Source organism: Phragmites australis, chromosome 6 (genome assembly GCF_958298935.1).
Source record: "Phragmites australis chromosome 6, lpPhrAust1.1, whole genome shotgun sequence".
NCBI lineage: Eukaryota > Viridiplantae > Streptophyta > Magnoliopsida > Poales > Poaceae > Phragmites > Phragmites australis.
This window is the reverse complement of record NC_084926.1, coordinates 44,620,470-44,642,761: the sequence shown is the minus strand read 5'-3', so window position 1 is coordinate 44,642,761 and position 22,292 is coordinate 44,620,470. Positions and strand designations below refer to the sequence as shown.

The following is a 22,292-nucleotide window of genomic DNA, read 5'->3' as shown; positions in this document are numbered from 1 at the left end:
CGGACGGCGGCGCCCTGACGGGGCTTCCCACTGAGGGCACCGCCGGGGTCCCCTGAATTGAGTTCGAGGTTTCCCCTTCATCCTGTTCGGCAGGCAGGACGGAAGGCCGTGCGAGTCTTTCTTCAAAGACTCCGGCAGGGACGCGCGCACGTGATGAGGCCAGGCGAGAGAGCTCGTCGGCCGGAGCATTGTCGCGGCGAGGGATATGCCGCAATTCGAGGCCGTCGAAGCGTCTCTCGAGCTTTCTGACTGCAGCCACGTACGCCGCCATTTGAGGATCCGTGCACTGGTACTCCTTGGACACCTGGTTGACGACCAGTGTGGAGTCCCCTTTGACCAGGAGGCGACGAATCCCGAGCCCCACCGCAGCTCGGAGGCCGGCGATGAGACCTTCATACTCCGCCATGTTGTTGGATGCGCGGAATTGCAACTGTACGACGTACCGGAGCTCTTCACCCGTTTGGGAGGTGAGAACCACTCCGGCCCCTGCGCCTTTCAGCGAGAGGGAGCCGTCGAAGTGCATGACCCAGTACCCAGGCGCGTCGTGCCCGGGATAGGCAGAAACCTCTTCTGGGAGGACGCAGGGGACGGGCGTCCATTCTGCCAAGAAGTCGGAGAGCGCCTGGCTTTTGATTGCCTGGCGACTGACGAAGTGTAAGTCGAACTCCGCCAGCTCTACTGCCCATTTGACAACGCGCCCGGTGCCTTCCCGGTTCCGGAGAATGGGTCCCAGTGGATAAGTGGTAACCACCGAGACTTTGTGCGCCTGGAAGTAGTGGCGCAGCTTCCGGGAGGCGATGAGCACGGCATAGAGCAGCTTCTGAGCTTGGGGATACCTTGTCTTGGCCTCCCGGAGGACCTCGCTGACGAAGTACACCGGTCGCTGTACCCGGCGGGCCCGGATGGTAGCCCCACCCGGGGGGCTGCCACAGCCCCCAGGGTCGGCGGTATGGTCGGGGTTGGCCGGGCACTCGAGCTCGATTCCTTGGCTGGGAAGAGCAGTGTGCTCGGGCTCGACCCCTCGCTCCGGGGGAGCCACGAGGACAGGTGAGTGGTCGGGGGCCTCTGGGAGCTGGGACCCAGCACCCGGCCCTGAACACTCGTCTCGCTCCACCACCAATACTACGCTCACAACCTGAGGAGTGGCTGAAACGTAAAGCAGCAGGGGCTCACCTTGAGAAGGAGCCACCAGCACGGGTGGCGAAGTAAGGTACTTTTTTAAGTCGTGGAAGGCCTGCTCGGCTTCCGACGTCCAATCAAAACGACCGGATTTCTTCAAAAGCTTGAAGAGGGGGAGCCCTCGCTCCCCGAGCTTGGAGATGAAGCGCCCGAGGGCTGCCATGCAGCCGGCGAGGCGCTGGACCTCCTTGAGTCGAACCGGGGGTCGCATCTGCTCGATGGCCCGGATCTTCTCCGGATTGACCTCGATTCCTCGGCCAGAGACCAAGAAACCAAGGAGCTTGCCCGCCGGGACCCCGAAGACACATTTCTCCGGGTTGAGCTTGAGGCGGGTAGAGCGGAGACTGTTGAAAGTCTCGGCAAGGTCCTCGAGCAGGGTGGCGCGGTCTCGGGTTTTGACCACGAGATCGTCGATGTAGGCCTCGACGTTGCGGCCAACCTGCGAGTTAAGAGTGATACGAATGGCGCGCTGGAAGGATGATCCAGCGTTGCGCAGGCCGAAAGGCATTGACATGTAGCAATAAGTCCCCACCGGGGTAGTAAAAGCAGTTTTTTCCTCGTCCCCTACGGCCATGCAAATCTGGTGATACCCAGAGTTTGCATCTAGGAAGCACAAAAGATCACATCCCGCAGTTGAATCTACGATTTGATCAATGCGAGGTAAGGGGAAGGGATCTTTAGGACAAGCCTTGTTAAGGTCGGTGTAGTCCACGCACATGCGAAGCTTGCCGTTGGCCTTCGGGATGATGACTGGATTTGCTAGCCAGTCGGGGTGGAGGACTTCTCGGATGAATCTGGCGTCGAGGAGCTTGCGGACCTGCTCGCGGATAAACTCCTGGCGCTCTGGCGCCTGCCGCCGGACCTTCTGCTTCACCGGGCGGGCGTCCGGACGCACAGCCAAGTGATGCTCGATCACCTCCCTAGGGATCCCGGGCATGTCGGACGGTTGCCAGGCAAACACGTCCACGTTAGCCCGGAGGAAGGCGACGAGCGCGCTTTCCTATTTGCTGCCCAGGTCGCTGCCGATTCGGACAACCTAGGTAGCGCCTTCGCCCACCTCGACCTCCTTCGTTGGAACAGAGGTGTCGGCGGCGAGTCGGGGTCTGGATGAAGAGGGTCCCGGGCCCCCCAAAGAGCCATCAACCTCGGCCTGCGCTGAGACTAGAGCCATGTATGATTGTTCGGCGCAGGAGACAGCGCCGCCAGAGTCAGCGATCACGGAGATAGAGCCTGCGGGGCCGGGCATCTTAACCGTAAGGTATGCATAATGCACGGCCATCATAAACTTGGCGAGCGCCGGACGCCCGAGGATGGCGTTGTAGGGGAGAGGGAGCTCCGCGACATCGAAGAGGACGCACTCCGTGCGAAAGTTGTCCCGACTCCCGAACGTGACAGGCAGCTCAACCTGCTCGAGGGGCAGGGAGTGCCCGGGAGTTACTCCACAGAAAGGGAGTGACGGCTTTAGGCGTCGGGAAGATACTTGCAGCTTCTCAAAAGCCTCTTTGGAAAGGAGGTTGAGGCCGGCACCACCGTCGATCAGCACTCTGCCGACCTTAACATTGCAGATAGTGGGAGACACAACCAGAGGTAGCCGTCCCACGGCTGCAGTACTGACGGGGTGATCTGCCATGCTGAACGTGATCGGAGCATCCGACCACCTCAGGGGTCTTGTGGCCTCCTCGCTCGGGGTTGCCGAGCACACTTCGCGCCGCATGACCTTGATGCCACGGCGCGAGCAGGGTGTGTAAGCGCCCCCGTCGATGAAGGCAACCGCATGCTCGGGCTCCTGGAAGCCGAGCTCGGCGTTGTTGGGGACGACCTCGGCATCGCCTCCTCCGTGGGACTCGTCGCGCTCCCTCTGGCGCTGCTCCACGAGTCCTTTGACCGTACGACACTCCGTGAGGTCGTGCCATCTGGTCAGGTGTATGGGACACCATTTACCTGGCTCGGGCCCCGCGGGAGCGGGGACCCTCGCTGGAATAGGAGCTCGGCCAGGGGCCGGGGCTCTTGCTGGAGCTGACGCCCTAGCCGGTGCCGGGGCCCTCGCGGGCACAGAGGCCCGAGGAGGAGCCCGAGCAGGGGCCCTGACGGGGCGCCGATCGACACCCGGCCGACGCTCTTGCCGGCGATCGGGCTCTTGCGGCTCCCTGTGAGCGGGGACTTGGGCTAGCTCAACGGGAGCGGCCTCGCGCTTCCTTCTCTTTTTCTTTTCCCGCTTATCAGAGCGGGAAGAACTTGGCTGGTCGGAAACGGGGCGAGGAGCATGCCATGCCCTGGCCTCCGCAGCCTTGGCGCACTTATCGGCCAGTGCGAAAAGCTCCGCAGGGGTCTCGATCTCGTGCGTACCTAGCTTCTCGAGCATCCGCTCATCACGGACGCCCTGCCGAAAAGCAACAATAACAGCATGGGGGGCCACTCGCGGAATAGTGTTGCGAACCTGGCTGAAACGCTGTATAAATCGCCGTAGCGTCTCCCCTTCCTGCTGTTGGACGGCGTGGAGGTCGCACTCCAGACCGGGACGTGCGAACGTGCCCTGAAAGTTGGCCACGAATTGGTGGCACAGGTCATCCCAGGAGCTGATAGATCCTGGGGGTAAGTTCATAAGCCAAGAGCGGGCGGAACCCCTCAAGGCAACATCAAAATAGTTTACCATCACCTTTTCGCTGCCTCCGGCCGCTTGGACGGCCGTCGTGTAGATCTGGAGGAACTCGACGGGGTCGATGGACCCGTCGTACTTCTCCGGTAGCTCGGGGCGGAACTTGGAAGGCCACCTCACCCGGCGGAGCTCGGCGGTGAAGGCACGGCAACCGGTGCCGTACCCCGTAGCACGAGCGGGGGTTCTTGGTGGCGAGAAGCGGCGAGCCGGGGATCCCCGGTGGTCGTGGGCCGGGAGAGAGGAAGCCTGGTCCTCTGCCCCAACCCCCTGCCGGGTCTCCCGCTGACGCTCGAGAGTGACTCGGGCATCCTCGTGGCCCCTCCGCTCGTCAAGGTGCAAACGTAGGTCTCGGGCTTCTGACACGGCCAGGGGGACTGCGCTCCGCCTGGAGACCCCTCGGCCCGTGCGGGTGTTGCCCGCTGAGGTGCCGGCTCTGGCGATACCATGCTGAGAAGTGGTGCGAGGACTCCCGGCCTGCACCTGGCGACGAGCAGTGCCGACCAAAGCGGCGACATCTTGCATCCACCGGCCTTCCGGAGTGTTTGGCGTGGCGTGAATGGGCGGGTGCCTGAGGAGAGCTTGTGCTGCAAGCAACGCGCTCCCTGGGCTGGCCTCACTGAAAGCGAGCCTGCGCCGAGGCGGCACCCGACGTGGTCCAGAGGCGGACCTGACGGCCGGGGTCCCGACCACCTGCTGGGGGTCGGAAAGTACGTCGGCAGCGGTGCCGGCGCTGGTGAGCCCAGCGCCTTGATCCCCTTGGGCGGGAAAAACCGTACGCGCGGGTGGCGGCTGCCGCGGGCACGCAGTAGCGACGGGGCTTTCTCGATCGTCGGGCAGCGCTCCGTTACTGGAAGTGGAGCCGGAACGCTGGAGACGGTGCCCACCGGCCATCTTTTCCTGTAAGAAAAAGGGAAACAAACAATCCAGGGATACTCCCCCCTACCTGGCGCGCCAGCTGTCGGAGAGTAAACTCCTGTCGCAGGGATCCCGAGAGACCCCTTTTTAGAGATTCGGCCGGGGGGATGATCGTGGAAAAGCTTGTTTGGGAAATAAGCGGGAACGGAAATAAATGCGATGGCTGGCGGGAGACGATCACCCTAATGCAAGAAAAAGTGGGTACGCCGGGTTTTAGACAGGTTCGGGCCGCACGGAGGCGTAACACCCTACTCCTGTATGAGCACTATATTTATCCTTGAAGGGAATTCTTCAAGGAGGTATCTGGTTCTAAGGGGAGAACTGTTCACAAAGAGCTTGAAGCTCTTATGCTCTAACTTAACTTGAGCTGGTTCGAGTGTCCGTCGATCTATCTTTGGCCTGGTTCGTCGGAGATTGTTGGTCGTCTGGTGGTCGGGGGCCTTTGCTCCTTGCTTTTAGTGTTCTCCATCCTTTCCTTTTATAGGCGCGCCGACCTCAACATATCCTGAATGGGAAAGAGGGGACGCGAATGCCAAGGTGCCATGGAGAAAGGCGTAATCATTTCATCTTGGTGAAGTGACAGGGGCGGTGGAGAAATGCGGCGCGCATTCGACCACCAGCCGCTGCGGAAGCCTCGGGGCGCCCTAAAAGGGGCCCACCGGTCAGCCTCAGAGGTGCCCAGTGCGCCCACCCTGTCTTGTTCTTCTGCCAGGGCAGGGTGGCAGGCGGAGTGCTTCGATTCTGGCAACGTTATCCCGAGGCACCTGGATGAAACGGGACGGGACCCGTGCATTTAATGGACCCACGGCCCCCTGCTAGTGCATGGCAGGGTCTGACACTGGGGCGTGGGCAGTTGAGAATGTCAGGATGTCAGGATGTCAGACCGCGCGTGCCTATTAAATACGGCATTGGGCCTTTGACTGGATGACACCCTGACGACGGGACCCTTCGGGTCGTTGAATGATCTTGCGCGAACCTTCGGGGCACCGAGTCCTCGGGGGCTGCCACGTGCAGCCCCGAACACTCTCTCCCGAGCACTTCGGTGGGACCTTCGGGGCACCGAGTCCTCGGGGGCTGCCACGTGCAGCCCCGAGCACTCTCTCCCGAGCACTTCGGTGGGACCTTCGAGGCACCGAGTCCTCGGGGGCTGCCACGTGCAGCCCCGAGCACTCTCTCCCGAGCACTTCGGTGGGACCTTCGGGGCACCGAGTCCTCGGGGGCTGCCACGTGCAGCCCCGAGCACTCTCTCCCGAGCACTTCGGTGGGACCTTTGGGGCACCGAGTCCTCGGGGGCTGCCACGTGCAGCCCCGAGCACTCTCTCCCGAGCACTTCGGTGGGACCTTCGGGGCACCGAGTCCTCGGGGGCTGCCACGTGCAGCCCCGAGCACTCTCTCCCGAGCACTTCCTTTTCGGTATTTGGGCTCTGCGGATCATCGGGGAACTAGGGTGCTCGGGAACCAGAAGCGGCGGCCCCGAGCATCTTCTCCCGGGACTTAGCTTCTACCTACCTTGCAGGGTGGTGACATGTGGCGGATGGCCGGCCTGGCCTCGGGACTTAGGGACCCCTGGTTCTAAATACACCGACAAAGTTATTCAGCCTTTAAACCTTCATAGAGATGATGATGAATAAAGATCATAGCCTTAGCTTTATCATGATCAGATGCTTTATTTTCTGCTTTGATTGTTTCACCAAGACCATTGACATTCAAGTGAATTTCAGCATCTAGCACTCTGGGCAAGTAGTTCTTGCCAGTAATATCCAAAGCCATGAAATCAAGTTTGGCAAGATTCGACATAGCAAGCTACAATCTAGGAATGCAAAGCATAAATATAGAACAGATACAATATATAAATTAAATACACTAGAAATAATATTTTGTTGTGAAAAAGGATACGACGATCAGCAAAATATTTTTAAAGAAATGTAATTTGTGATAGCTTGAAATGTCACCTAGAGGGGGGTGAATAGGCAAAATCTAAAATTCTGCGAACTAAAAACAGCGGATTAGAAAAAATGCGGACCTTTCGCACTTTTTTTCGGAACCTCTGCACTTATGCAGAGGTTCCACAGAACAATGCGGATACTCTGGACTTTTGTGGAAAACTCGAACTGGAACAAACTCAGAGATAAAGTGTATCAATTTTACAAGTTACCAAGCACCAATAGATGTATATCAATCTGTATGACCAATTACCTGCAGCTCAAACCTTACAACAAGATGGATCGGGTTTAAACCCTAGAATTCAATTCAAACAAGAGAGTATATCCAAATACAAGAAATGACAAGACTGACACAAGGATTTGTTTACCGGAGTTCGATCACTCCACAAAGAAGTGCCTACGTCTTCGTTGAGGAGCTCACAAAGAGTCGGGTCTCTTTCAACCCTATCCTCACCAAAGCGACCGCAAAGATCGAGCTTTGGGTTTCTTACTCAACTTGTCGGGATGATACAAACATCCTGGGACTCACCACAAACTTGGGAAATCAATGGGCGACGCCTAGCCGTCTAGGTGGACGAACCACCAAGAGTAACGAATTTGAAACCACTGGCTTGACGAAGAAACGAGTGCTCAAATGGATGGCTTTGAATCTCACTAGCACTACTGCTTAATCTCACTCAACCCTAGCAAAGATCTCAACAAGAATCACAAAGGGGAGTGAGAAAGGAGCTTTCAATGAGCTAGAGGCCTTTTGTCTCAAGGTTGGTCAAAATGAAATGCCTGGGTTGTTGCTGTATTGAAAGGTGTGAGGTTTAAATACTCCACTCTCAAAACTAGCCGTTATTCTCTAGAAAGTGCGGACCCTCCGTATAAGTCCAGAACCTCCACATAAATGTGGACACTCCGCAGAATAGTGCGGACCTTCCGCAGTTAGCTGAGAACTCGCTAAAGTGCGGACCCTTCGTATTTTTCTGTTTCATAAGATTTATGGCTAACTTTCTATGACTCTCATGTGTTTGTTTGGACTTTAAGCACTGTTTCTATGCAAACAAGTAAATTTCATGTCCCACTTTACAGTACGACATACTAAACTCAAATTCAAAGCATAAAAGAATTTAAGAGTCATAGGAACCATGCCGTTTTCCTTTTTCCCTTTTTTTTTGGTTCACAACGCATCACATTTTTCACTTGATGGAATTAACATCTGTCCATAACTCATAAAACTCATTAGTTCTTTAATTATTTTGTCATTATCACCAAAACCCACTTAAGAGCCTATGCACTACCATAGCTTATAAAGACAATTATGCTAATAACGTGTTATATACTAACTACTTATTGACTATCGAAAATTAGTATGCAAGAATATAGAGAATAAAGAGAACGAGAGATAAAATCAGATATTCGTATTGTTTTTCTATCATATACATGCATACTTCTATATATATAGCTATACAATATTGTTTCAAGAATTGATGCTACGAGAGTTACATCACTAATACTATAGAGGTTAAAGATTTGATGATATAGAGTTTATGAATATCCACATAAATGAAAATTTCACAACTTATTATTATTATTATTATTATTCATTTTTGTTAGTAGAAGAAGATTAGTACTAGCCGAATTACATAAGAACCCAACCAACATCATGCGGATTACCTTACAGAAAATGTAATCAATTGCTTGAACTCGCCTTCTTCAACAACTGTACTGTGCCCTACTCTACTCGTCTTCTTCAACAATTATACTGTGCCCCTAGTAATGGAAAGATCAGTATGGAGTTCCTGCCGCTATTACTACAACTTATTTGCCTGCACTGGATATAAATTCATTCTTTCAATTTGATTAATTAATCAATCGATCAATCAATCAATCAATTAAATAATTAATAGTGATGATACTAGTAGTTATACGGATCAAAATCTCACAATGTTCCAATTTTAATTAATAGTGACGATCACTCACTCGCAACATCGATCAATCTAGCTAGGACGACATGAATATGATGAATAGCAGCTCCCTATCCCTCTCTCATCGCACAACAATTCTACTTACTATAACAGGTAGTGCTAGTCCGGTTCGACTAGCCTGCCAGCCACGCTCAAAAACCAATCATGCCACCCTCCATCCTCTCACCCCACGCGCCGCGTCCTGCTCGACAGCAACGGCGAGGCAGCCACCTTGGCCCGCAGGATCTCCAGCCGCCGCCGCCGCGCGTCCGCGGTCATCGCCGCCTTCTGCAATGCAGCCCGCTGCTGCCCCTGCCGGTACCACTCCTCCTCTGCCTGCGCCCTCGCCGCCGCCGCAGCCTCCTCGTACGGCGCCCGCGGCGCCGGTTCGTTCAGGTCCAGCCCCAGCGCTACCGCCCGGGGATCCGCACCCGGTGCCGTCCCCTGGCGCTGCGCTATCATCCGCCGCTCCTGCTCCCGCTCCAGCTCGCGCTTCTGCCTCACCTGCCAAAGTGACACGTAGCATTGCTCCGTTAGTTTGTTGCTCTGCTCCCCTTTCCTATTTCTTCACCCTTTTCTTTCTTTGTTCACGTGTGTGTCCATGATAACATGCCATGAGGCCTAAATTGGGAAAGGCAGCGACCGAAAGGAGGAAATGCAGTCAATGGCGATGGGAAATTTTCCTTCTTTTTTTAAAAGAAGGAAAGGAAACTACCGAGACATTGTTCGGAAAGGTCTCGTCTTTCTTGGGACAGTTGGAGTTGGTTGCCGTGCTGCCAACACGCAAGCGCCGAGAATTGAGCGGCAAGAAACTGTACTCCAACTGCGGAACAGTCTCCGTGGCAATTACGAGTACAACTGGATGGGACCTGATCCTCTGCAGTCGGGCGGTGAAGCAGAGTCGCACAGCAAAAACGCACGATGCGTTACTGTAGCGATTTACCGTCCAAAGAAGCACTGTGGCACCCGATGTTGTCCATCCATTTGAGATGGACTGCTCACTCGTTTGAAGTCACTGACTTCACACTCGGAGGATCTCAATTCAACTTGATGAGAGAGAGAGAGAGGGGGAAAAGATCGCACCTTGTGCAGCTGCTTCAAGCTCTGGTTGGTGCTCCTCGAGCTCTGCAGCCGAGCTCGGTACTCCTCGATTCGCTGAAATTAACAAGAAAGAAAAAACAGTGTTAGGAGTTGAATTAAACAGCGCGAATTTCTAATCGCTCGAGGTAAATGGAGCTCACTAATCACGAGACTAATCAACGAGAAAAATTCTATCGGAAAAGATGGGAGGAGACGACCTTGAGGAGATGCGCGTTCTCCTCGGACAAGCTCGCGACCACGCCGCGCTGCTCCTGCACCCACTGCAAGCAAACAACAGATTATTTTTTTTTTCAAAAAAAGGAGTGGAAAAGCAAGCGACGAAGACGAGAAACAGTAGCGGCGCAGATCTCGCAACCGGCTCACCTCCGCGTGCGTCCTGGCCTTGTTGGCTTCCTCCTGCTCTGCCGCCGCGTCGTCCCCGCCGCTCTCCGGGAAGGCGAGCGGCGTATCGGGGCTGGCGGCCCCGTCCCTCTCCGCGACCACCGCAGAGCCAGCGGCGGAGGCGGCGGGCTTGCTGTCCTCCGGCATCGACCTCGGCCTGCGCCGCCCCCACGAGGGTATCTCCGGGACCGACTCGCGCCGCTGCATCCGCCGCCGGTCTCGCGCGCGCAGGATTCCCTTAAGGTTGCAGAGAATGGCGGCCACCTCCAGCTCCACCTCCGTGAACTCCTCCTCCCGTGCCGCAGCGACGCTCTCCGCCGCCGCCGCCATGGGGATTGGGATCTTATCTTGCTGCCGAATCGGGGACGAGGCGAAGCAGCAGCGAGCGATGTGCGCTGATTGCTTGCTCTGCTCCTGGTTTAATAGGGGCGGGCGCGCGGCGTGGCGCCACGTGGCATGGCGGGCGTGGGGATTGGGTGACTGCGGGGAGGATGACAGGTGGGGTCTGGCGGGCGGGGGAGTCGGCTTGCCGTGCGGCCTGCGGACTGCGGTGGGGCCGGCTTGGCTGTTGGTTTCGTGCTTTCCCCGAGATTTTTGGCTCCCCGATTTTTAGGTACTTTTGCTTGTGTGTTTTCTGGCGTTTCCTTTTCTTTCAGCATTTATTTATGTGACCACAATGTTGTTTTCCATGTCTTATCACTCAAGAAATTTTGGTTTCTTTGCAGTTACTACCTCCGTAAAAAAAAAATAGACTCATTTTATTTGAGCTCAGTCTTTTAAATTAGATTTTAATTGAGATTTTTTTATAAAATATATTATTTATAGCTACAAAATATATATAGTGTGAAGTTATTTTGAATTATGAATCTAGCTTTATAATTTATTTGTACAAGACATTATTATAATTTGATTATACATTAATCAAAGTACACAAAAGTTTAACTTTTCTAAAAAGTAATACGTTTACTATTTATGAATAGAGAAAATACGAATCTATCACGTTTGCTTAGTACTGATTGCAGAATGGCATGGTTAACAAAATACCACTTGGTGGCCAATGATATGTAGGACCAGGACTGACATGTCATTGGTGTAGGTGATGATTTTGTGGCAACCATACGGTTTCACCTTAATTCAAGCCGACCCCAATAAACACAAGCACAGATTCAAAACCTATAGGTACATCCTTTTGATGTCTGAAACAATTGCTTATATTTGAAATGAATCGATAGGATAGCCGCCGATTATATTAAGAAGGAGAAGCAAAGTTTATAAAACTGTTAGAAAAAAGAACAAAAAATCCGACCAAAAAGGCCGATCGGATAAGGCAGAAAGACATATTCTTCCGAAAAGAGACGCCCTAAGCAGTGGGCTCCTTTTGATGCCCAATGATTGCCTCCTCTATAATCCTTTGGGCTAAGCTAAGCTAGATTGCTCTATCTTCTTGAAAATCCATCCTTTTGCGCTCTTTCCAAATTTCCCAGCATGAACGAATAATAAGGGATTTTAATCCCTTTTTAGGGATGTTTTGGGCTGGTTAAAAGAGATCTCCACTGTTGTAGCATGGTTGTTAACGGTATCCACGAAGAAGAATGCAAAGCTAGTTGAGCGATCCGATCTGCAATGATGTCACAAACCCTTTTAGAGAATCTACACTCTACAAATAAATAATAATGGCTTTCCAGGATGCGTCTGCAGAGCAGGCAGAGTGGATTGTGAGGCCATCCTCTAAGAGGAAGCCTTCTTTGAAGAGCCAGTCAAGCAAAAAGATTACATTTTGGAGGGGCCAAACCTTCCAAATGATTTCATGAAACTTGGTGTCCAAGGCACCTTAAAATGTGCTTTGTATGCGGAAGCAGACGATTATTCGCCTGAAGATGTGAGCTTTCAAGTTATGTAATCGCAGACGCTTGGACGTAGCTCGACCCGTTGGACTGCAGTCCAAAGGTCCACCATCTCCGTGATAAAGCGAGCAGTCACTCCCACTATGGACTCAGGACACAGTATTCATGCATTATTAGTAAACACCAAAGGAGCTAAATTCTTTGGGTGTTGTCCTTGAAGCCAAGCCGAGCGCCAGAAAATACGCTCACCATTCCTAATAGTGATGGTGGTACACGCTGCAAATAGAAGCTCACCCGTACTATTACCAAAGTCATTTGAGACAAAGGCTGCTCGCAAAGCTCTCTATGTTAAGAAAGCCTAGGCCACCTAGGCTTGTCGGTCTATATATTCGTTTCTGATTAACTTTACATTTGCTACATGTTAGTTCTTCTATGTCTGCTCAAAGGAAACGCATTCTAATCTTATTCGGCATCATAAGGACTTGCTTTAGAGGATTAGTGGAAGAAAGGAATAAGATCATTTGAGATGAGAGAACCATCTTGATAAGGGTTGGTCTCCCACTTGGCACCATAAGCTTTCCTTTCCACCCAACGAGTCAAGCCCGCGCCTTATCAAGCACCGGCTATAAATGCACATGCTTCAATCTCAATACTGTTAGGGGAACCTCAATGTACTTTATAGAAAAGGCAACTATCTTTGCATGTAGTGTAGCGAGGATATCATACAAGGGGAGAACTTTGCATCTTATCGGCACGACCGAAGACGTGTCATAGATGTGTGATTACTGAAGCGGCTTAGGGCATGTACAACCCACAGACAGGGGGTCGTCTCTAAGAGACTAGAATCTGACATACAGACGATTAAAAAGACAGGTCGTACAACCCATAGACGGGGGGTCGTCTGCAAGCAGTTTAATGCATTGCATGAAGCCAAGATCAATCATGAATATCAATTTGTATACCATTGTGTTGCCGTTTGATGGAAGACGGTTCAAGCATAAATAAGATGAACATAATTACAATATTTTTAAAACCATCAACGAAGGAGAAACCGGATCAACGCCGGCCGAATCCCACCAAGCAGTAGATGGTGAAGGGGGGAATGGAAACCCACTGTTCGACGATGGAGCCGTCGCTGCGCTGGGGAAGGCACCTCCACCAGATCTATCAATGGAGGATGGAGGCGTCGCCGCGCTGTTCCCGAGGTTGCGGGTCGCCGCCGTCGAGACGGTTCCGCGACCGAAGGTGTGCGCCGGGAACGACGACACCGCCGCCACCGACGACGCAGCAGCCGGGGCGCCCTTTCTCTTCTTGTTTGCAGCAGCTAGCTTGCTCTTCCTAGCCGAGGCGCTCAACATCGCGGCCGCCAAAGTTTGGGGTGCCCGACGAGGAAGAAGAATGGAGCTGTGTCGCCTTCACCGGTGATATAGGGAGACGAAATTGGCGGGATTGCTCCCTCCCGCGCGCGCCCAAACATCAACCGCGCGCACGAGCGCCCGGGATCCGCGCACCGTCGAGACGAGGAGACGGCCCGTACAGCGCTGCTCGAGTCGTCTCCTTTGCATCGGAGCACGGGACGAAGCCGTCACCTCGCGAGACGACGGAAGAGGCGTCTTCAGGCTGAGACAGGGTTTTTTTTTGAAAAAATAGCTACGAAGGGACGGAGTCAAGAGACCCGTTGTACTTGCCCTTAGAGGCCCTTGGTCGACCGCCATATTAATGAGGCGTTTGAAGATGGTCGATAGCCAAAATAAAGAGCAATAAAGATAGCAGATTGCCCTGCCTTATCCCCTTTCATGCAGAATGGACGCATTTGGGTTCCGTTGAGAAAAACTCTTAAAGAGGCCGTACTCAAAAGGCAGACGAGCAACTTGCCCCTTCCCCTCCAACGATGGCAACGACGAGGAGGCCGTGATGCAGTGATCCCTGGAGAAGCTAGCTAGAGACGAAGGTGCTCGATCGATCGCGCGACGTGTACGTGAATGCCATATTCGATAAACCACGCCGGCGGTGGCGTTGGACCTGAAGTTGCCGCCGGCGACGAGTGCTCCTCCTCCGCCCCGCCGCCGTCGCGTAACCGTCTGGTACCCAAGGATTCATTCAGAGCCCTATTCTACCTTCACTTTTCCGCAGTTAAATTTGATCGTTCCACTTTCACCAGAATAATCAAGCAGATGCCAAAAACATAATGCCCCTAAATTTGTGGACAATCGAACGATCTAACCCGAGTCGTCGAAGGCCTTTCTAACAAATGCGCTACCCATGGGAAGCAATCTAAAAAAAATTCACGCATCCATACATTCTTATTCAATCTCTTTTCGTCGAACTATTTTTTTCGACTACAGTACAGTACACCCATGGCAAATGCGCACAAACCAAGCCTAGAATTACCGAGGTAGGGACGATCAATCTGCGGCCTCCAGTGGTACCTCGCGCTAGAACCAGCTACAATTGTGTCAACTCAGCTCCAATTTTTTAGCAATGGAAAGAACAAGATTGCCAAAACTGAGAGAGAGAGAGAGAGAGTTGTATTATGCAACTGCACTGCAATTTTTGTTAATTATAGTTCAGCCCCCTCCAGCCCGAACACAATCCTCTTGTTGCTAAGTTAAACACAGCAGCAGCAGCAGCATGGATTCTCTTCTGTAAGTTTAACACCGCACTTCTGCATCAGCAGCATCCCAGTAAATTAGTGCGTGCGTCTAAACGCTAGAAGACTAGATCAACCTGAGCTGCTGTGGCTGCCTGCTGCCGCCCTGATACGGCGCGCAGAAGAGCTCCATCTGCGGTGGCATCGCCGGGGGAGGAAGCATGGACATCGGACGCAGGGAAGACATGTTGTGCCATGCTGCTGGTGGCGCAGCATCCGTCCTTGGTTGGTAGTGAGGGATTTGAAACTGCCACATCTGCTGCTGCTGCTGATGAAGCTTCATCATGGCTGATGAGCTCGGGGGATGGCCGGGGCGCGGAGCGTAGCCCGGATTGCACATGTACTGTGGCATCTGCTGCTCCACAAAGAGAAACATAGTGTTGTGAGACCACATTTTAACCGTAACAAATTCCGATCTCAACATTGTAAGAATATTATGACATGTTCAGAAGCAATGAGTAAAGAAAGAACCTGTTGAAGTGCTGCAGCAGGTGCTAAATTCCCTCTGCTATAAGGAAGATGCGGAAACGGGTATGGCATCGCAGTCCGGGGTGCGATCTGAGGATGCATATACTGAACATGTTGCGCCCCTGGTAGCGCCGTCGAAGTGGGCAGGTTCAGGAAATTACCACCGACCTGAAAGAAGCAACATGCCACAGCTTCAGATAAAAGGTTCAGAGGAATTCAGTTAGCATTTTAGCAGAGCCGTAGCGAAAGTAGTCGCGCTCACGATCTTTAGCCGACCAGCACTCATGTCGCAGACGCCAGTAGATGGCTGAACTGGGAGCCGTACATCGAAATGCACGGCGTAGAATGTATCATCTTGTGCATTGTTCTTGTGTAAGGTAGAGCCGTTTGGAGACCTTGAAGTGCGGATGTGTGACATTTCCTCTGGTTTTACTTGGTTTTGTGATGCCTTCTCCTTGTTCAAATGCATTTGGATTATATGACTCACATAGACATGGGTAATACTTCTCTTCCATGCCTTTGTTGGGCCGGCATTTTTAACCTGGGAAAGCTGCAGAGAGGAGTGCTACCGCCGTCAGCTAAATATTCAGAGTCTTTTCAGGGAGTTTTGACCATAACAGTTGTACAGAATAAAATATGAAACCATGAACAATGCAATGCTTGAAGATGAATTTTAGCAATCAACAGAGGATATCCCTGTCAAATTTGTTGAATAAGGAAACGTAAGTGCGTAAGCAAAGAGTGGAAGAGATAATACGAACCTTGCCATGATTTCCAGCTGCAGTAAATTTACAAGTTTCAGAAATAGTATTTGCCCGAGCTGACGATTCGCTTGAAGAGGGCCTGAAAAGGGGCATACATTTACCATATTCGTAGAACCCAACTAAAATTTTAATCGGAAAAGATGTCATTGGTTTAAACATAAAATTACTTTATTAAGTATCCATCTGGGGTACAAGGCAGTGGAGACTGGACCAAAGGCACAATTTCTGACAAAGTAACAACATATTTTAGCAAAGAAGTATTAATAATAACTGGTAGTTAGCATAATGTAGTTAAGCTGTTATGGCATTCTAGAATTGCAGGAGTACCTTGTGCACTGTTATTCTTGGCCTTCTCCCTTTCATGTGGCGCGCTATCAGAGTTGTTAACATTTACCTGTATAAAAATCATATTGCAGGAAACAATGAAGCATTAGGACCAAAAAAAATTACATCAGTACTTCAGACAGATAACAGGGCAGTACCAGCCAAAGAGGAGCCTCCGGCTTCTGTGCTGGATAACTTAGACTATCATCAAATTGCACTTTCAGATGCTTTCGCGCTCTGCAAACAGAAATAAACATGAGAATGCAGTTTACAGAAGGACAATATAAGGTACCTTAGGACATCCTTGAGCAGTTCTCGACCTGTTATTGGAGGAGTCTTTAGGTGGGCTTGGCACATTAGCGACAATTCCCAAAGAAAGGTCCTGTATTTGCTCATTTTCTGACAAAGGTGGATTTATGTTGTTGAGTTGATCTGTACCATCAGGCACTGGATTTACATGTGGAACGCTGCTGCCGGTTCGTCCCACTAGTTCATCTATGCAGGCAGCTCGGCTAGCCAATTCATTAGCAGCACTTGGCAGTATGACTATTTTGTCGCCATCCTTACTAGCTACTGCAGGGGTAATCACACCAGAGTTATAAACATATTCTAAAAACTGCAATACTCAATTGTTAGTACGATAGTAAGAAAAAGTGCAGACAAACCTTCTGAATAAGAAGTTGAAGCAATATTTATGTTTGAGCTATCTGCTACAGCCTTGTCAGCCGCGAGTTCACAAAGAGAGTGTATTTGAGATAGGGACAGCAAAGCATCAGCGATTATTTCCTCCTCTTCTGTAAATAACTGCTAAACAAGAATGTGTATCTCACTTTCAAATTTCAGTCTTTCATCATGACCAAACGATGAAATGCTTGCTGCAGAAAATACTTACCGAGCTTTCATTGAATCTTGTTTCCTGATCCACAAAAGAAACCTGAGCGCTGATAGCCGAAAGATGACGTATCTTCTTGACATGCCGCGATGATGCAGAAACAAATCGCCCGACTCTCTTATTTATGGCTGAAAGTAGGAGGCTAAAAGTTGAAATATTATCCTGAAGCTAAAAAAGATCCCCAGATTATGAAACTACCCCTGCCAATGTCACAATTCGTGATCAATTGCTTATTACAACATGCCGTTTGTGGGTGCACCAGAACACTTGGAAAGAAACAGCAATGGATTATTCGCGTACGCACAATCACTTAATCAGTTAGGTCAGGTTTTAGGTGGTCACTAGCAATTGTCCCCTACCTAAAAATAACAACATTACCCAATTTCTCCAACCCGATGTTTAATCATATATGGTAGAAGGCAAGTAACAAAGTAAACACTATATTATTTGTTCACTTAAAAATACCAGGAATATTTATCGACCATACCATCTGTAAATGAAAAAGATGAAAGAAAAAATGCCAAAGTTGCCTAAAAAAACGAAAAAAAAGGAAAGTCAAAGTTGCCCATTGTGTTTTCGGGCCATGCAAAAGAAGAAACACAGTGGCTAATAAGTACCTGATCTTAATTTTCTTGGAACTGGTGGATCAACAGAATCACAGTGCCCGGCAACCTTTGAAACAGCAAAATAAACATGAGCAAATGATTGAACACGAACAGCATACAAGGCCAACCAAGGGTCCTCACCCTTTTCCTACTAATCAGGCTCCTGAAGCTGGCTGTACTCAGTGAGCAGAGGACTGTATCATCATAGGTCCCTCCTGCATCTGCCTTGCCGTTCATGTCGCTGTTGCTTGATCTCCGCTTCAAGGTCTTAGCCTTCAACTTCTTCTGCCTCAATGCTGCCTTGTGATGTCCACCTTCACTCTCGTTTCTCTTACAACCTGGACACAGTATGAACGGACAATTGACGTTAGAAAGCATGTGGTAATTTAGCGGTTAAAACAGCTAAACACAGTATTTCACTGCTCCAGCTGTTCAACTAAGAGCTTTTTAAATAAGAAAACGAAAGGAACAGGTGATGCCATCCAGTCTTTTGGAAATAATCATTATCTGAAAAGTTCAGGATTGTAAGTCTTTAATACTAAAAAAATAAGATAGCAATACAGTGAATCATAGAGAAAAAACATGATTGTAATCTCCCTTAAAATCTGAAAAAGCTGGAGAGAAAAAACTTAAAGTTCCATGCTTTCTTCCATGTATTTATGTTTCATCAAGCTGTATGGATCCATATTCAATAAGGAGCATTTGTGAGAAAAGGACAGCAAGCTCAAGCTAAAGGCTTGAGCATATTTATCTACACGTAGGCAGTAGGTGACAAGCGTTACGATCCAAGCCAACATCACCATATATTGGAAATGTCTTCACGAAAACTTCACCTAATCGAACCATCCAAAATCAGAGAAAAATCTGAAACGCTCCACAGAAAAGGCAAAAGGGGGAAAAATGTCTCTTGTGGTCAGGGGCCGTGAATCATAAGGAACACAACTCATTACGTCAGAGCAAAAGGAACACAGCTCATCGACCGAAGATAGTAATTCATCTTATGCAGTGGCGGACCCAGGGCCCGGCGACCCTGGGCACCCGCCCGGGCTCCACCCCGACTCGCCTCTTTACTTCTATACAAGCTATAAGTAAATTCGTGATTTGGATCGGTCAAATTTTGGGCAAAACACAACTTGTACGGGCACGGTCTGTATTTAGCCCAGGCTCACTGAAATCTCTGGGTCCGCCACTGATCTTATGGTTTATACCTACTGCTATTAATTTTTCAGAAATTCAAATTTAGAGAAATTTGAAATAGTTTGTTTAAGCAAAGAAATTTGAGAAGAATGAGCTATACTGTATAATCGTTTAGTGGAGGCCTATAGGCTATGCCAACCCCTAGTACATGGTATTAGTCTCTAGACAATGCTCTTGACCCATAGCTTAGTCCAAAGCAATAATAAAAGAGGCTATTTTCCCAAGAAAAAACCTTAACACCAATCACAAGAGCACACTATATCAAGGTGATCAGTGGGCCCGGCACCCCCACCAAGTGAAGAAAAGAACAAAAAAGTTTGATACTTCGAGGGTGCATTAGGAAAAGGATAAGGGGCATTTTGGGGACGATGAGAGAGAAAGCCGCAGAGTTAGCTCACTGTAGCCATCTGAACACAGGAGAGAAACCACTGGGCCACAGCAAATGAAACGGCACACACACATACCAGCAGGAGGAGAAGAAGAGGAGCAGATGACACCTTGTGAGCCCAACCACCAGCTTCTCCCCCTTCTCCATATTCACCATCCAAAAAAGTTACCAGCTCAAAAAGATCTCATAACTCTCTCTCTCCTCTTCTATCTTCTCCATACACACAAGAAATGCCGAGTCAGAGAACTTGAGCAGATAGACATGCACATACAGATACGGGCTCTCTCTCTCTCTCTCTCTCTCTCTCTCTCTCTCTCTCTCTCTCTCTCTATTTTTTTTTTTTCTTATGGGAGTGGTGGTACTGCTTGGACTGACTGAGACAAGGAGACAGCATCCAGTGGTCAGTGGTATATTGGAAGCAAAGTCATGACCAAAAGACAGGATAAAAAAGTTGTTAGCAAGCTACTTGGTCCTATGAACGCAGAGGAATCAGATGCTGGGAAAGCCGATGAGGGAGATGGAAAAGGTGGTGAAAAAGATGGATTTTTTTCTTTTTCTTTCTGGTGGTGTTTCTTCCCTGAAAATGATTCATGGATCTTTAGCACCCCCAAGAATCTGAAAAGGAGAGTGCATTTGGAAATCTTTATCCAGACCAAATATAGAACCTTTTCTCAACTATTCAGGTAAAAAAGCAGAGGAAAATCAGATTTTGCGCCGGTTAGCTGTGAGCAGAACAGATGGAACGGACACGATGAGAACTTTTTATTTGTCAACATGATTGTAATATCTTAGACACCGAATTCACCCCCCTAGGAATCGTTTCATTTTAACCTCAAATGCTTGACTCTTTTTTTGGAGGAACTGCTTGCCTCTTTTGAAACAGTAGGATTCATTCAACTGAGCTACGCCCGAAAGATAGAGGGTCTTGTTAGCGCTAAGTTTGTCAAGCCTAAGGTTAGTTAGGTGTAGTAAAAAAACTAGAGGAATCAACAGGAAAAACCACGCAAAAACAGATGAAAACAACATCATAATTAACTCCAGAACTAAAGTTTGTGTAATTAAGAGACAGGGAAGAAGCAAACTCCGGTTGAAACCCCGATGAAATTCTAGCCGTAAAATCGCAAGAAACAGAGCAGAATTTCAGAGGGCGTGAAATGAACACCGACTCCCACTCCAAAACCTGAAATTTCTTCACTCCAATCCGCAAGCCAAGCCAAGAGGAGACTGACCTCCTATCTGCATCTCCTCGAATCCTTGCAGCAGAAAGAAGAGCAGGTAGACGGGAGGACGACGCCGCCGCGAGCGCGAGCAGGGGGAGGAAGAAAGCGGCAGGGCAAATCACCGGGCGGCAGAGAAAGCGAAAGCGGCGAACAAACAAGTGTGCCTGCGTGGGTGGTTGCTTGTGTTCTTCTCGGTTCTGACGAAAGGGGAGGAGACGAATGGAGAGGAGAGGGTGAGTGGTAAATGCGAGGCAACGACGGCGCAGGCAGGCACAGCCACTGCAGCCAGGACGTCGCCCTTTTTGTTGGCCGCTTTGGCGTGGGCAGAAACGGAAAGTTGCAAGCTTTGCACTCGCCCTGTCCTTTCTCTTTCCCTCTCCTCTCTCCAGAGTCTCTCTCTCACTAGCCACTCTCTCTAGCTAGAGAAGAGACACGTACGGTACGACATGCCTGCTGCTGCTTCTGCTTCTGCTTCGATCCCTGCTTAAATATCCCTTTCTTTCTTCATAGTAGAACTTATCTGCTGCACATAAACCTCAATCAAGACTGGCAGGTTATGAGTTCCATCCACCATCTGCAAATTAAAGTGAAGCTCTCCTCGGCCTGAGAAATTGTACTGCGCGGATTTTGCTCTGATCGCTGTACATGTACTACTCATGTACGCGGTGTGTGTACCCCTATCTCCTTATTCAAGTACCAAGATACCAACATGCAGTGCTTCTTCAGCTTTTCCTCGTGAGCTTCAACTACGCTTCAGAGAAGATATATAGTGCTGTCGAGTTACCCTCGACGTACGCGTGTTTGGTTGGTAGCTTGCACATGATCGATGTACAGCTGCATGCATGCATTCATATTTTGATGGGTGTGAAAGTGTATCTAGTTTTTATGTGTGATTTTAATAATTAATGATAATATTTATGGATTAATAATAGTGTTTAGTTTGTTAGTAGGTTGTTCCATATGTGATATATGGATGAGAGATATGTATGAGAGATATGTGAATGGTGAGATTGAAAATGCATCAAGATGAATGAGTTTTAGGTGATGCTCGGGTAAGTGATGACAATATTTATAGACTAACAATCATATTGAGAATTGCTATTAGGCTATTTCATAGAAAATGCATAAATGATGAAGCATGAATTCTTTGAGAAATGCCATGAGTTAAAAGAATTGCATAAAAAATTATTGAGATTTTAGTGATGCTCATAAAAAGAAGAAGAAGCTCAACAAGATTAACAATAAATTTGAAGGCTAAATTACTTATGAAGATCAAGTAACTAAAGATATAATTTATTAATAGAGAAGATATATATAGTGCTGTCGAGTTACCCTCGATGTACGCGTGTTTGGTTGGTAGCTTGTACATGACCGATGTACAGCTGCATGCATTCATACTTTGATGGGCGTCGTTCAGAGCTTTCCTAAATCATGCGGGAAATACAATTTCTTGTGAGATCTGCGTGAAATCGCAACAGACAAAAGAGATATGCTGTGCTCCATCTAGAAAAAGAGTGTGATTCCAAAAAATATAAAAAAAAATATACTACTTTCTGATATATATTTTTTATAAATAAATTATATATTACTTTTTGAGAGATATATATACTATTTTTTAATATGTATATACTATTTTTTAATATGTATATATTATTTTTCTAAAAGCCCGTTAGAGTAGTAACTAGAAAAATGCGTTGCCGCGCTCGGTGATCTCACCTGCTGACCGCTGATCCTCATCTGCTGACCCTCGTTACATGGTAAGACCATCTCCAACAGCTACCTCAAATCTTCATCCTCAAAATACTATTACAGC

At 49.4% G+C, this 22,292-nt stretch overlaps 2 protein-coding genes across 7 annotated transcripts; both read right to left on the bottom strand.

Moving 5' to 3' along the window:
- Positions 1–8,573: 8,573 nt before the first annotated feature.
- On the bottom strand, positions 8,574–10,530 carry LOC133922802 (uncharacterized). The gene is made up of 4 exons (XM_062368294.1): positions 10,110–10,530; positions 9,944–10,006; positions 9,729–9,800; positions 8,574–9,149 (listed from the first exon to the last, which is right to left on the bottom strand). Exons 1-4 carry the CDS (start codon positions 10,455–10,457, stop codon positions 8,829–8,831), a joined length of 804 nt encoding a protein of 267 aa, XP_062224278.1. The 5' UTR covers positions 10,458–10,530; the 3' UTR covers positions 8,574–8,828.
- Positions 10,531–14,144: 3,614 nt separating this feature from the next.
- Positions 14,145–20,923, bottom strand: LOC133922801 (uncharacterized). 6 transcript variants are annotated; one of them, XM_062368287.1, is made up of 13 exons: positions 20,489–20,923; positions 17,816–18,012; positions 17,687–17,741; positions 17,070–17,197; positions 16,843–16,984; positions 16,498–16,750; positions 16,336–16,414; positions 16,181–16,247; positions 16,021–16,078; positions 15,851–15,932; positions 15,352–15,639; positions 15,093–15,257; positions 14,145–14,976 (listed from the first exon to the last, which is right to left on the bottom strand). In XM_062368287.1, the coding sequence occupies exons 1-13, from the start codon at positions 20,499–20,501 to the stop codon at positions 14,689–14,691; spliced, it is 1,815 nt and encodes a 604-aa protein (XP_062224271.1). In that variant the 5' UTR covers positions 20,502–20,923; the 3' UTR covers positions 14,145–14,688. The 6 variants fall into 6 exon arrangements, with proteins under 6 accessions (XP_062224271.1, XP_062224274.1, XP_062224275.1 ...); XM_062368290.1 differs by having other exon boundaries at positions 14,145–14,973; XM_062368291.1 differs by having other exon boundaries at positions 16,498–16,747.
- Positions 20,924–22,292: the final 1,369 nt, after the last annotated feature.

Excerpts from the sequence above, each read along its gene's own strand:
- LOC133922802 (XM_062368294.1), bottom strand. The coding sequence starts at position 10,457 with ATGGCGGCGGCGGCGGAGAGCGTCGCTGCGGCACGGGAGGAGGAGTTC. Across the intron at positions 9,801-9,943 it reads AGAACGCGCATCTCCTCAAG|CGAATCGAGGAGTACCGAGC; the intron begins GTCGTCTCCTCC and ends TGTTAATTTCAG. Across the intron at positions 9,150-9,728 it reads GCTTGAAGCAGCTGCACAAG|GTGAGGCAGAAGCGCGAGCT; the intron begins GTGCGATCTTTT and ends TCACTTTGGCAG.
- LOC133922801 (XM_062368287.1), bottom strand. Across the intron at positions 16,751-16,842 it reads TTCAACTTCTTATTCAGAAG|TAGCTAGTAAGGATGGCGAC; the intron begins GTTTGTCTGCAC and ends TTACCCCTGCAG. Across the intron at positions 15,258-15,351 it reads GTGCTGGTCGGCTAAAGATC|GTCGGTGGTAATTTCCTGAA; the intron begins GTGAGCGCGACT and ends TGCTTCTTTCAG.